A 15,401-nucleotide genomic window follows, 5' to 3' on the forward strand; every position below is an offset into this window, starting at 1 on the left:
ACATGTACCCTCTGCTTTTCTGCCTCATGTAACCTTTATTATTTAATATGACAATATTTTCAAGGAATACAATGTAAGGTTTGTCACAGGAACAAAGACTGATAACTGAAAGGATAAGCATAGATTTTAAGAAATTCACTTCAGTTTATGAGTATTAATTTCTCTTGCTATTATCATAATACAGTCTTTGACTTATAAAAAAACAAACATTTGGCCATCATTCCCCCTAATTATATCACTCTCATAATATCAAATACCCCTGCTATCACTATCTGAAATCTATAAGCTTGAGTAAACATATAGTCTCTAAGTAAAGTGTGCAGACCCCAAGGTGCACAAGATATCCACTGAATAAAAGAAAAAAAGATAGAGTTTCTATTTACACTTACTCTTTATCCTTCTTATTTGAATGTCTCTTGTAGTATATACCTAATTTACATCATACATTCTTAGAACAGAAGATGCATGTAATTTATAAACACATGCACTTGGGATGTTTGCTTAAAATCTGTTTACTATGCTACACACAACAACAACAACAAAAAGTTTAGAAACCAATGGTCTAGAAAATTAAGGCTTTCAGAAAATCTGTGGGCTTAGAAGTAGAGGGCCAGAAGCAGTCAGTTTTGAGAAATCTTTAGGGATAGACCTAAAAACCTGAACACAATGTATTATTTATTTAGAATAAATATGTTTTAATTTGTAACAAATCTTCAAGGAAATGTTGAAATGTAATTGGTTTGTAATTTGGAGATGACATAAAACTGTTTAAGATTTTTAAACAGGAAATTCTGTCCTGATGTTAAAGTCATTACAGTAAATATTTCATTAATATAAAAATTTCATTTGGTTAAAACTTGTATGTATTTATATATATGTGTGTGTATATAATTACTCATAATTATTCACAAAGAGCTTTTATTGGAGCCAATAATATGATGCTTTAAAAGAGATACCACTGGGGGGGGGGGGAAGACAAGAACAAAGACATCCTAGGGAGTAAGACTAGCCATGGAGCTAGACTAGCCATGAGCTTAACTAGCAAGCACTATCCTAGGAAACAAGTTACACATTAAAGAACTAAATGAAACATTTTCATAATAGTCACTATACTTGGCAATTTTTTTAGTTTTCATAAATAATATGACATACCTAACACAATCCACTCTTACTAGCTTTTGAAGAAAGCATAATGTTTCTATAACAAATTAAGTTCTAAAAGTGAGTGAAAATTTCATAATACTGCATTTCCTTTAATACCAGTATAAATCCTACCTCTATGTAACACAAAAGAGATATACAAATCCTAATTTTAGATTGATTGATTCTCTACAGTTTGGTTTTTTTGTTTTTGCTTTTGTTTGTGTTTTTTTGCTATTGTGTTAATATAAAAGTCTAAATGAGCAAGAATCTCTAACTCATGATTTAGAGTCTGAGCTTAGAAGCTGCATAAGGGGATTTGTGTAAGAGTAAAAAATATGGAGGTCAAACTTTCTACAATGTCTCTCCCCTATCATAAATACAAATTGACTAGGGAACAAACACACATAGCCCAGCTCCATCTTTCTTCAAGATGAGATAGACTCAGTTCATAGAGAAAATGGGAAACAAAGACAAAAGGAAGATTTTTTTTTTCTTTCTTTGGAAACCAAGATCATCATGCCCAGTAAAACTAAAAGAACATAATCAAAGAAATTATTATTTCTTAGGCAAGTCAACGGTAGCAAGATCATCACAAACTATAAGTGATTTATCAAAGCATTCCTTCCCCTACACATGCAGTTAGAGTAAAATACCAATGAACATCCAAAAAGGAGCAACAGGGAATCTTACATTTGACACTGGAAGAATCTGAAGATAGGATAATGCACAAATCCCATGCCTCTCAGATACACATTGAATCGGCAAAGACAGAAGCACTGTCTTCCTTGCCCCCTTACTTACTACACTCTGGCTTCCATTTTTCCCAAGTTCTTCCTCTGAAATCTTGCTCAAATTATCTAAGTAGTGGTCTGATATTGTGTGGCACAAATCTTCAAAAGAATAATCCTTTTCTTGACAGAGTTTTATTTCATCCAAGAGTTTTGATAATTCTCCAGTCACAGTTTCACCTGTAAAAAGACAGTAATTTTTTTCAAAGTTTCAAGAAAGGCTTTTGCTAAAACTTCCTATTAACTAATAAAAATATGACTAGTATGATGATAGAACTCATAATCTGTCAAACAAGATTTAGTAAGTCAGAAAATATTCTTAGTAGTAAACTATAATAAGTATAAAAATATTAAAAGACAAGGATAAATCCCAATTTTGCCTATTATTGCTCTTATTCAAAACAGAAGTTAAGTATTAAAGGTTTATATATGTATAGTACATAAAAGCATCTGGAATTACAATTTCTAAGGCTTCATCCATTGTAACATTTAAACTTCAACAATCTTTCACTGGCATTATATATAGTTCATGGACAGAATTCACTCAACTCATTAACAAATTTTAAATGATACCAGAAGACTCCTTCCTAGGTTCAATAAAAAAAAAAAAATGATAGAACTTATTTAGATAAATAATGATATAAGTAATAAATTAGAATTGTGCTATGTGACATGAAGGAAAAACACAGAAGGAATGGACAAATAATATGCATCATCTATCAAAAATATGAATATTTTTAGGCTGCATGCAAATATGCATTTTTTAAAATCATTTTCAGAAAGATACCTTATACCTGTAATTTCTTCTGGGGAAAAACTAAAACTCCAGTAGTTATAACCCAGATATCAATATTTTTATTCTGCATTAAAAATATATTTTAGAAAGGGGCACCTGGATGTCTCAGTCATCTGACTCTTGATTTCGGCTCAGGTCATGATCTCAGGGTCCTGGGATGGAGTCCTGTGATGAGCAGCAAGCCCCCGTGCTGGGCTCTGCACTCTGTACAGATTCTTTCTCTCCCTCTGCCCCTTCCCTCACTCACACATGCTCACACTCTCAAATAATTAATTAATTTTAGGAAAAATATCTACTGTGAAATATCTACTCCGTGTAAACTTCATGACAGCAGGGATTGCTAATTTTGCTCACTACTGTGTCAGGTCCAAGAGTAGGGTCTGACATATAGAAGAGTTCAATAAATGCTGACTGAACGGCACCTGACTGAATGGCACCTGGGTGGCTTAGTTGGTTAAGTGGCTGAATCTTGGTTTTGATTGAGATCATGGTTGATAGGGTTGTGAGACCAAGCCTTGTGATAACTGTCAAACCCCCATCATGGGCTCTTTGCTGATGGAGACTGCTTAAAAGTTTCTCTCCCTGCCCCTACCATCTCCCTCTCCTTAAAAAAAAAAAAAAAATAATAATAATAATAATTTTAAAAAGTGCTGGCTGAATAAATGGGTAAAATATAGAGTCTAAGATACAACTTATTAGACCTGAAACTTTTACAAGTGTTAGCCTTTTTGTACATATAGGACAGATTTATACATGAACATCTAGTATTATTTCAAGGGCTTTATAATTAGCTACTCACTCTTAGTCTTTTGGGAAGGAGACTCAATAGGAGATGAAATATGTATTTCTTGTGTTGTATCTTCTTGTACATGCTCTTCAAGAGCTGGTGATCTTCCCACACCTTCCAAATATTCTGTGTATACAAGTTTTTGAAATTACATAGTCAAATTCATTTACTTTAAAATCAATAACTTTATGTTTTATTTCTGATGATCAGTTTTTCATTTATTTCCTCATATCCTAAATATATCTTAAGCTTTTAAAAGAACTTCAAAAACCAAACAAACTGAAAGAACTTCATGATGATGAACTATTAATTATTTTAAATTAAAACACAAAAGATACTTAGGAAGAGATTCACAAATCCTTTTTGTGAAAACCAAACTGGTCACATTGTCCTTAAAAATAAATTCACCTGGTAAAAACATAGTAACATCCTTCGTTTCCTAATATATTCTACCTGAAGATTTAAAACCCTCTGAAAGATGATTTGAATAGACTTGATACCTAAACAGGGATATCAAATTCAGATAGCCACAACAACCAGTCAGGTAATATAAATGAATGAAATTTATGTCATAAAGTGTTTACTCTTATAATATAAGCATAATTGCATATTAAACTTTATTTCTGCAGAGAAATAATGTTCATTCTCATTCTTGAAGTAATGTTCCACACTCAGCCTGTCTCTCATTTTTCCAATTTTGATGAAGACATAACAACAGCAATAGCAGCTAAAACTTATATATATGGCTTACTATGCACCCAGCAGTGTTCTAAGTATTTAAAATAAGTTAACTCACTTGACCCTCACAAAACTATGACACAGGCGCCATTACAATCTCAGCTTTAGAGATGAAAACTCAAGGAGAAGAATTTTAAGTTGACCATATTCATACAGCTAATAAGTGGCACAGCCAAATAGATGTGGTACAAGAAAACATCTCACGTTTCTCTTAAACTTAAGGAAAACGGCATCTGAAATCAGGAATAAATGTCAACATTCAGCCTCAATATCATAGAGAAAACAGAAAGCATGTGGAACATGACTAACCAGACAGTAGGTGCCCCATATACAGTTCAACAGTAAAGTAAAATGAAAGCCTTTTTTCTAAAAAAAAAAAAAAAATTTTTTTTTTTTTTTTTAGAAACCAAAACTCTGAAGTTTTATCTGAAATCCTAGATTTTCAAATGTTGAAAGCTGATTCAATTTTTATGGAAATACAGTGCAGGTCTAAAACATGTAATCTAAACAAAATATATCTGCTATCTGCCAAAAGCATTCAGCTTACAGTAACTAGTTTTTAATCTCCATCTAAAGGATTAAATCAATAGACCTCTCCCCATAGGGACCTTTTACTTATATGTCTTTATTCAGAAGGTATCTTTTTCTTAACGTCTAGTTAGAAAGTCTGTGCTTTCATGCCAACCAACTGTGTCTTTATATCAACCAGTTTCTACCTAAGGGCAATTCTACTAAGCAAAGAAAGCAACCGATGGAAGTCTATCTATCCTTAAAATTTTTGACCCAGTACAGTCATTATGTAAAGTGAATTCTTCCTCCAGGACACATATAGTAATTTTATCTACTTCTAAACTGGTTTTAGTGAGATAACTTTTCATAAAACTTAAAATGTACCACTGATTTATGACCCAGGAATGAAAAGAATATAGATAACATGTTCACATTCTAAAATCTGCCAACAATTTAAAAAATTCAAAGATGTCCCATATACCCTATCACAAGTTGACATACCTACAATGAACCTTGGTGAAATAAAAGAACACAGATATTTAACTCCTATATAACAACAATTTCATCTCAGGTAAAACAATGCAGTAAATGTCTGCAATTACGTCATGTCCTCTTTTTAGTGGATGACATTTATTTTGCTTTCCCCAAAGGAAATATTATTCACAAGCCTCTGTTTTTTTAAAGTTCAGTTAGAAAAAAAGTTCAATATAAAATATAAGGTGTCTATAGGGAAAAGACAAAAATGTTGTATACCACTTTTTTTTCTTTTTTAGTTTTCATTCAACTTGATATTTTTTTAAGATTGTATTTATTTATTTGACAGAGAAAGAGACAAGGAGAGAGGGAACACAAGCAGGGGGAGTGGGAGAGGGAGAAGCAGGCTTCCTGCACAGGGAACCCAATGTGGAGCTCAGTCCCAGAACCCTGGGATCATGACCTGAGGCGAAGGCAGAGGCTTAATGACTGAGCCACCCAGGTGCCTCTCAACTTGATTTTTAATTTGAATACAAAGAGCCACTCTTGTATCTTCTGATTTATCTTTATATGCACTTAACTGCAATTAACTTATTTAACAAGAAAATTGTAGGAGACTGAACTTCCACTCCTTGAAATTTTTGAAAATAAAGAGAGAACAGAGCATGAATGACTTCTGTAGCTCATCTATTCTTTTTACAAACCCTCTTTGGCTTTTGTTGACTCCCCTTATCTATGCATCACTTGACCAACTTGGTTTTAATTCATTTATCTCCTGCAGGACAAAACTGTTCTTCAGCTTTCCAACTAATATCCAAGGAAACCACCCCACCTCCCTTCCCTATTACACTCGTCACCCATCTGCAATAATCAGGGGCTAATCACTGCTGACCAGTGTAGAAGCTACCTGGAAAGGAAAATGTCTGGATTTTTAAGGGAACATACTACATGCCAGGCCTAATCATGAAGCAAAAAGGTAAAGTATTTAAATCTAAATTTTCATTAATTTTTTTAGATCAAACAGGGAAGTATATAATCCTGAAAATAAAAAATTAGGTTTGGTTCCCAAACCTTCAGTAGACCTAATGCCTGTACCTAATTACACATGTACTTAAGTGACCTTTACCAAAAAACAAAAGCTTGCAAAACTGAATTATCTTGTACTGCTGGATTAAGGAAAAAATAATCTGTATTACCGAAGTACAATTTGTTGTTGTTGTTGTTGTTGTTGTTAACCTGGCATATATGTACCAGGTCTACCACCTAAAATAGGATATATGAGTTTGAGCAAGTCAGCCTCTCAGAGCTTCAGTTTCCCTCATGTGCAAAAAGGAGAATAATGAGATCAGATTTATCTCCCTCACAAAGTTATAGAAATCAGATAAAATAATGGAAAATCCCTGAAAACGCTTAAAGCATTATTCAAATATAAGATTATCATTACTTTATAGCCTTATTGCTTTTAAGTTCATAACTACATATTTACTATATAGATTTAAAAGATCTTTTAATATCTAATAAAAATAGTCATTTTCTGTTGAAAACAGAAACTAAACATTAAAAATTATTATTTTTTAGTTTAAGTCTACCAGAAAAAACTGTAAATAATAAGTTCATTCAAAAGCAAACATTAACTGAAAACTCAAGAAAGAACAATGGTAGATTTATTGTAATCTTAACTTTAAGATAAAGTCATCCATCACTCACTATTGTTTACCTTGTAAGAGTGTTGCAATCTGGAGAGATTTCTGAGATGGATGTTCTTTCAGAATGTCTAAGACAGTTCGACCTAAGCTATCCCTTATGTTGGCATCAATTCCTAAAAGAAAAAGAAAAACCCACTAAATGCACACCACTGAAGTGTCATCAGAAGATAGTGGCAATATGTAATACTCTAATATCAAACATAAACAGACCAAGCACCGAAATGATTTTTTTAAAAAATTAAATCCTAAACACAAACACATACACACACGCATGTGCGCGTACACACGCAATTTTATTAAGAAAGAAGGTGGGGGCATACTGCTACCAAAGATTATGAACATTCTTGATAATGGATTAAGGTTTCAAGGGCACTGACCCAATCATTAAGATTGCTTTTTATAATTAAGGCTACATTGGATTATAACTAGTTAAATGATATGCTATCAAGCTGAAAAATTTTATTGATTTAGAATGTCAATTCCTAAAGTATAATAATGGTTCTGTGAGGTCATGATCCTGGAGTTCCGGGATCGAGTCTCGCATCGGGCTCCCGGCTCCGCGGGGAGTCTGTTTCTCTCTCTGACCTTCTCCTCACTCATGCTCTCTCTCACTGTCTCTCTCTCAAATAAATAAATAAAAATCTTTAAAAAAAAAAAAAAAAAAAAAAAAAAATAATGGTTCTGTGATATATATATTTTGTAAAATACGGTAAAATTTTTTAAATAATAATGTATCACTCTTAAAACACTGGAGTACTCATAAAATTTGAAAAAGGATGATGATTTTGTGTGGAGGCCAAGAAAAACAAGGCTGTACCCACCTCGAGTCTAGCCCTGACATAAGTACAGCCATCTTGACAAAGCAAAAGCTGGCACCTTGCACCCCCTCTCCACCGGCTCCCCTCCCCTCGGTAGTATGTGTGAACAAATAGTTAACTTGCAGAGATCACAATCCTCCAAGACAGGAGTTTCCCTCCGTTTACAAATGTCCCAGTGCTAAATCTCACTAACAAGGACACTTGATAGGAGGAATGTGTCATTCCACCAGGAAACTCCCAACTGTCTTCATGTTAGTGCCTCATTAGAGGGAAAAATGGCCTTGGCCTGATAATAACCAGGCCTCTAATATCTTGACTATCTTCTTTACCCTGATAGCCCTTCTGAACACCCACTTTGTCCTCACCCACCGCCGAGTCCACCCCTACTCTGCCTTTAAAAACTCTGATTGTAATCTGGTTCGGGGTCCAAGTCCCTACTCCACTGTGTCAGGTATACTTGGGCCCAAGCTTAAGCTTGCTGAATAAACCCTCGTGTGATTACACTGGTGTTGGCTCCTTGGTGGTGTCTCAGACGTGAAAACTCGGGCGTAACATTTTGTACTGTCCAAATACTATTTGTCCGGCTACAAAGTCAAATATCTCTTATTTACTTATGCAAGATTATGTTTAATGTAAACCATACTCAATCATCTACCTGATGATCACACTTCTTGACGTTTGTAAACTAAAACATCATTGGAATTATTTTAATTCTAAAAATACTTATTGTACTAAAGAACTTATTTCAATGTAGCAAATAGCTTTCACTACCCTAAAAAAGTTTATAAACTTTCCAAACATCTACCTGCAAACAAAGCCATTTTCAGATTCGGGCCCCAAATGTTAGTTCACTGTAACAAGATAATTAAGTATTTGCTTAAATTTGTATAGAAATGTGTTATTAGCACATATGTGATTTGTTGCCTATAAGGCTAATTACATCACTGTTACATGTCAAAATTACATGTACATGAAATTTTAACTTTGTATAACTATAATCAAAATGCCATAGTCTGCCAATGTTTTTCATTTTTTTTTACAGTGGAAAATAAATACAATAACTGTAGTCCATAACATAAAAGATTCACATCAATTGTTTCCAAGTATGAATTTATACCCATGATTTTTGATCCTAAAAAAAATCCAATCTCAGTGTCAATTTTATTTTATTTCATTCAGAATATACATATGAAAACAAGCCTACTATGTTGTTCCTTCAAACCATTCCCTCTTAAAGATTCCCTTTAAATCACTGCTGCTTAGAAACAATAGCCACTCAGTTGATGAAATAACAAGGTAAATTTACCTTAAGGATACAGAAATCTAATTTCTGTTTACCATAGTTCCCAATATAATAAACCAGGGTAATGTTATGTTCTTTCATAAACCAAGCAATTGTCGTAACTTCATAAGGATCAGTTCCTCCCTCTTGTACAAGGCAGAGAATTCCTTTTCCTCCTGATAGATTCTCTAATATATTTCAATGTGATTTAAATATATATAATTATAATTTCTAAGAGCTTTTTACTGACACATCTATGGAGTAAAGGAAGGGGCATATTTATATCAATTTTATATAAACACTGAGGTTCTTTCTACATGGTATGAATACACATTTGCAATGAGAAGTAAAGGTAAAAAGTAAGGGTGATTATGAAAAAAAATGTGCCATTTCCCTTTGTCTACTCCTAAAATAGAAATTCTATTTGTAAGAATAATCTCCATGGAGAATTACGATAGTTACCTGTTTCTAACAGAACTCTCACAACATCCACCTTTCCGAATAAAGCTGCTTCATGAAGTGCACTCCCCTTTTCTGTCTGGAAAAAAAAAGAAAAAAGAGAAAGAAGCACAGTTGCTTTAGGAGTGCTTATAAGTTAAAAAAAAAAAAATTATGACCTTATTTATCCGTACATATTCTCTATAATCTCAGCACTCCCTGACAGAAAGGTACTACAGAATAAAGAAGAGATTCTAAGAACAAAATCCAAATGCTTGGATTTGTAAAACACCTCTGCTTCTGAATAGCCATTTGACCTTGTTACATTGGTAAGCGACTCACCTTCTCTTAGCCGTGGTTGTTCTCAAGTGTAAAAATAGGCAGTAATGACTATCTCATGAGGTTTTTGTGAGTATCCATTGACTCCACCCAATTCATACATTGCATTCATTTATTAGACACCAATTATATCCCAACAATAGTTGACGGGTGTTCTCAGGTATAGAAATATGATGCCCTCCCTTGTATATTCACATTCTATTTGAGGAAACAGATGTACAAAGTAATATTTATGATAAAGGAAATCAAACAATTTAGTATGGTTTACAAAACCCAGATGATCTTTTCCCTCCTCTCCTCTCCACACTTTCTCCTGTCCACCCTGATTCTCCTCAGGATCTTATAACTTGTGCTTCAGGCATACTGAACTTTTTCACCTTAGTCTCAGTCCCTAGAGATCTCAGAAGTCCCTCTGCCTGGTGGGATCCAACCCTAGCCCTCTATCTCACTATCACCCATTCACTAGTTCTCAATCTTCAGTATGAATAGGAATTCCTTAGAGAGCTTGTCAAAAGCCAGATTTCTGGATCCTATTCCCAGCTTCTGATTCAGCAGCCTGGGATAGGCCCAAGACTTTCCATTCCTAACAAATTCCCAGGTGATACTGAGGTTCTAGGAGTACACTTTGACAACCATTGACCTATATGTCAAATCTCAGCTTGAATATAATTTCATATAAGAAGATATTGCTAGCCCCTAGGTCTAGTGCTGTTCCTGTATATTCCACATGAATCTATTTTTCCTCATCATAACACTTATACTACATTATGTCATCTGATGGTCTATTTCTCTTAACAAACTGTAAGTTTAGTGTAAATGTGGACCACATCTCTTTTTTTTTTCATCATTGTATCCCTAATGTCTACTAAAGTACCTTGAAAATGTATATATTTAAGAATTGTTGGGGGGCACCTGGGTGGCTCAGTGGGTTAAGCCTCTGCCTTCGGCTCAGGTCATGATCTCAGGGTCCTGGGATCGAGCCCCACATCGGGCTCTCTGCTCAGCAGGGAGCCTGCTTCCTCCTCTCTCTCTGCCTGCCTTTCTGCCTACTTGTGATCTTTGTCTGTCAAATAAATAAATAAAATCTTTAAAAAAAAAAAAAAAAGAATTGTTGGGGCACCTGGGTGGCTCAGTGGGTTAAAGCCTCTGCCTTAGGCTCAGGTCATGGTCCGGGGATCCTGGGATCGAGCCCCGCATTGGGCTCCCTGCTTGGCAGGGAGCCTGCTTCCCCCTCTCTCTCTCTGCCTCTCTGCCTAGTTGTGATCTCTGTCAAGTAAATAAATAAAATCTTTAAAAAAAAATTGTTTTGAGGGCAAAAGGTAAACGGGGAGGAAAACAGCATGGAAAAGAAGAATCGTGAGAAATGCAGGAAGGGATTGGTTCCTACCTTGAAAAGATCAAGGAAAATTTCAAAGAAGCAGCTTTCTGAGCTATACGAACACTAGGTTTTTCTCTCACCTTTTTTCTTTTTCTCTCAAGAATTTAATAAATTTCTAGGTCCTCAGTATGTGTGCATGTGTGTGTTAAATATTGTCACTATAGCAATTCTGTCCCCTTGTACTAAAACTGGTCTCTACTGTGGGATTCTAATCTCAATGCAAGATAAAAATAACATAAAATAACATTTAGTGTAAAAACTTTGTTAACCAATAAAATCCTATTGTATAATTAACCCAATCTAAAATGGTTTATAAATGCATTATTAAGGAGACTGAGGATCAATGTGATCTAAATTTATCTTCAAAGGCAGCATGACTGAAATGTATTTGTCTTATAATTTAACTGTCATAATATGTAGAGACACAAATGAAAATGGAAATAAGGGACACCTGAGTGGCAGAATCAGTAGAGCACTGGACTCTTGGTTTCAGCTCAGGTGGTGATCTCAGGGTTATGAGATCAAGCCCTGTATTGGACTCCATGCTCCTTGGAGAGTCTGCTTGAGATTCTCTCTCCCTCTGCCACTTCCCCCTCACTAGAATGGATGGATAAATCTTTAAAAAAATTAAATAAAAATAATTTATAAATATATAGCCCTGTGCAGAAGGGAAAATAAACTATGGAAACTTATTTAACTCCTTAAAAAAATAATCTCAATATGGAGCACAAATGCTTTATTATTTTAATTTCTAAAAAATATCCCTTCAAATACTCTAATTCTTTTTACTGTCAGTGTGTTTTTCAACCAACTTTCTGATTACTAATTTGATTTCCTTCCGTTCTTAAAAAATTGTGGGCAATATGTTAGAAAAACTCTCCTGGGATAGCATACCTTAAATATTACGAAAAACTAAACAACATTTTAAATACAGGGATGAGGGGCACCTGGGTGGCTCAGTGGGTTAAAGCCTCTGCCTTCGGCTCAGGTCATGATCCCGGTGTCCTGGGATCGAGCCCCACATCGGGCTCTCTGCTCTGCGGGGAGCCTGCTTCTTCCTCTCTCTCTCTGCCTGCCTCTCTCTGCCTACTTGTGATCTCTGTCTGTCAAATGAATAAATAAAATCTTTTAAAAATAAATAAATAAATAAATAAATACAGGGATGAAAAGGAAAAATAATAGAATTCCTAAGAGCCTAGGGGAGGGAAGGAGGGACAGAAACTATGAACCCAGGGTTGTAGTGGAATAAGAAACCATTCCACGGAATCTGATAATCCCAGCAGACTAATGCTTGGGCTTTAACCAGCTACTCAAGGAGAAAGTGGGAAGAGGGAAGGAGACAAAGAAGCACAAGAAAGCTGAGAAGATAGATCAAGGACCCTGCAAAAATCTAAAACTCCTAGGGGCACCTGGCTGGCTCAGCAGGTACAGCATGCAACTCTTGATCTTAGAGTCATGAGTTCTAGCCCCATGATGGACATTGAGATTACTTAAAAAAAAAAAAAAAATCTAGGGCACCTGGGTGGTTCAGTGGGTGAAGCCTCTGCCTTCAGCTCAGGTCATGATCTCAGGGTCCTGAGATCAAGCCCCACATCAGGCTCCTTGCTCAGTGGGGAGCCTGCTTCCCCCTCTCTCTCTACCTGCCTCTCTGCCTACTTGTGATCTCTCTCTGTGTGTCAAATAAGTAAATATAATCTTTAAAAAAAAATCTAAAACTCCCGAAGAACATCTTCAGTAAAAAATAATAAATAAAAAATAAACTAATTAAATAAAAATGTGTTGCACAGAAGGAGAAATTAAAAATGTCTACCTAGATCTTAGTTCTAGTTCTTAGTTCTACTCCACTTAGTTTTAAGTGGAGCAGAATAGCAAAAACAACTCCCCACAAAATTTCTAACCACAGTTCTGCTCTCACATGGGCTTGGGGCCATAATTACACAACCTCTGTGCTCCTCCAACCCTCTGATCCTGAGCCAAAAATGTAAAAGGAAGTGATCCTGGGTTTGCATAGTACCAGGCAAACATAAATGCTTAGTAAAAGCAGATCTAAATCTTCATGAAAAAAAAAAAAATACACTTTAAACTCAGGCCTCTGAGAATTCCAACGGATCAAGCTCTAAGAAACACAGATTTAAAGTCAGAAATCACTGAACATGAAAGAAAACAAGCCATGAGAAAGAATTCATAGAAATAAAAAGAACAAAACCTATTAAAACTTCACATGTCATATGATGACCAGCTACAGAATATAATATATATATGTATATAAATGTATATATATGTATATATATATATATACACGATCAATAAGATGGAAGAACAAAAAGAGGATATCAAATATAACTAAAGAAGAGGAGAATCAAAATTGGCCAGATTTGAAAATGAACTAGACAACATTTCTAGAAATGGAAAACATAATTCTTAAATGGAAAGGTTTAGTAACAGATAAGATAGAGCTGGAAAAACAAGTATTGAACTGGATGGTGGATTTTTTTTTTTAAGTACATACTGCATTTTAAAGAAACAAGAGATTGAAAATGTGAAAGGACAGAATTAAGACTCAACATATGTCTAATCAGAGTTCTAGAAGGAGAGGCTTGGGATAAGTAATTCAATGGCTAAAAACTGTCTAGGACTGATGAGATACTAATACTCAATTCTAGAAATACCAAGTAAGATAAGTGAGAAGAATACATTATGAACATATTACAGTGAATCTACAGAACACCTAAGATAAAGAGTATATCCTACAAATATCCCAAGGGAAAAAACGAGTTGTCTAAAAATAATTAATAATTAGCTGAACAGCTGACTTCTCAACAAAAACAATAAAGCCAGAAAAAAGTACCTTCATGTGTCAAAAAAAAAAAAACTACCATTCTAAAACAGCATTCTATATCCAGCCAAACTATCTTCTAGGAATGAGAACAAAATAAAAACATTTTCAGACAGACTAAATAATAAGTGGTTACTACAGATTCTTACTGAAAGTACTACCATAAGATTTAATTCAGGAAGAAAGACCTGAGGTCCAAGAACTAATGTTAAATGAAAAGAATAATTAAGAGAAGTCTGAGTCTAAACACACTATTTAAAAGTATAACAATAATGTTTACTTTTTTGTACTAATTTGGTTTCCTAGATACTCTGATACATGAGGGTGGGCACTTTAGACACTGAAATGGACTATTCTAGGAAATGAAATTATATAATCTTCACCATAAATAAACAATTCTTCTAGAGAAAACAGATGTAGAAGAACTGGGTCCCAGAGGCAGTTTGGCTTTCAGTCACTATACAACTTTTGGGAAATCACTTCCTATCTCTGAAAATTCATATCTCTTTGTACATAAAATATTAAAAACTTGGTAGGGTTATTGGGAGGGTTAAACATGATAAACAACGAATAAGACTAAAAAAATATTTTACAAACCTATAAATAATGAAAAATACTGTATTATTGCTGCTAAAAAATTAGAAAACGTATTTTTTAAAAACCTTAATGATATTAATATTTTAAAATTACATGTATATAATGTTTTGTGTATGTAAAACAAATACATGTGTTTTAAATTACATATATATATATGTATAGAGTGTATATACATAGATAATCTCCTTTAAATTATTCCAAGAAAAAAAGGTTATGTTAAATAGTACTAGTACTTTTATATAGTAGATAAGGAGACACTGAACCTTAAACAAAGCTAGAAAAGGTTAGCAGATGATAAACATTAAGCCTGGTAGATATAATTAGCTTATTAGTAAGAGAATATGAGGCTGGAATGGATTGTTCCTAAAAATTTAAGGTAAAGAGTATCAGGAACCATTTCTTGCTATCATAGTACAGTATCATAAATAGTACAGAATTTAAATATGTCAAATCTATGGACTTTTCCTTATCAAAATATGGGTTAATTCCATAATATTCTCCAGTTTACTACACTCTACCTTGAGTCTGTGTCTGATACCCTCACTGAAATTAGTACCGTTCTTTTCTTTTTTTAAAGATTTTTTAAAATTTATTTATTTGACAGATAGAGATCACAAGAAGGCAGAGAGACAGGCAGAGAGAGGAGGAAGCAGGATCCCCGCTGAGCAGAGAGCTTGATGCGGGGCTCAATCCCAGGACCCTGGGATCATGACCTGAGCTGAAGGCAAAGGCTTTAACCCACTGAGCCACCCAGGCTCCCCAAATTAGTAC

The 15,401-nt window shown here is 34.4% G+C and overlaps 1 protein-coding gene across 15 annotated transcripts in view; it reads right to left on the reverse strand.

The window, feature by feature from the left end:
• Positions 1-15,401, reverse strand: part of ANKS1B (ankyrin repeat and sterile alpha motif domain containing 1B) — a 1,097,747-nt gene that overhangs the window by 918,782 nt on the left and 163,564 nt on the right. For all 15 annotated transcript variants that reach the window (XM_032874307.1, XM_032874315.1, XM_032874314.1 and 12 more), the window contains exons 5-8: positions 9,505-9,580; positions 6,954-7,055; positions 3,527-3,640; positions 1,945-2,111 (exon numbers count right to left, since the gene is read on the reverse strand). In XM_032874307.1, coding sequence (XP_032730198.1) covers positions 1,945-2,111; positions 3,527-3,640; positions 6,954-7,055; positions 9,505-9,580 — 459 coding nt within the window. The remainder of the gene's footprint in view (positions 1-1,944; positions 2,112-3,526; positions 3,641-6,953; positions 7,056-9,504; positions 9,581-15,401) is intronic.

The sequence above is a fragment of the Lontra canadensis genome, unplaced genomic scaffold (assembly GCF_010015895.1).
Source record: "Lontra canadensis isolate GAN:19392208 unplaced genomic scaffold, GSC_riverotter_1.0 scaffold52, whole genome shotgun sequence".
NCBI lineage: Eukaryota > Metazoa > Chordata > Mammalia > Carnivora > Mustelidae > Lontra > Lontra canadensis.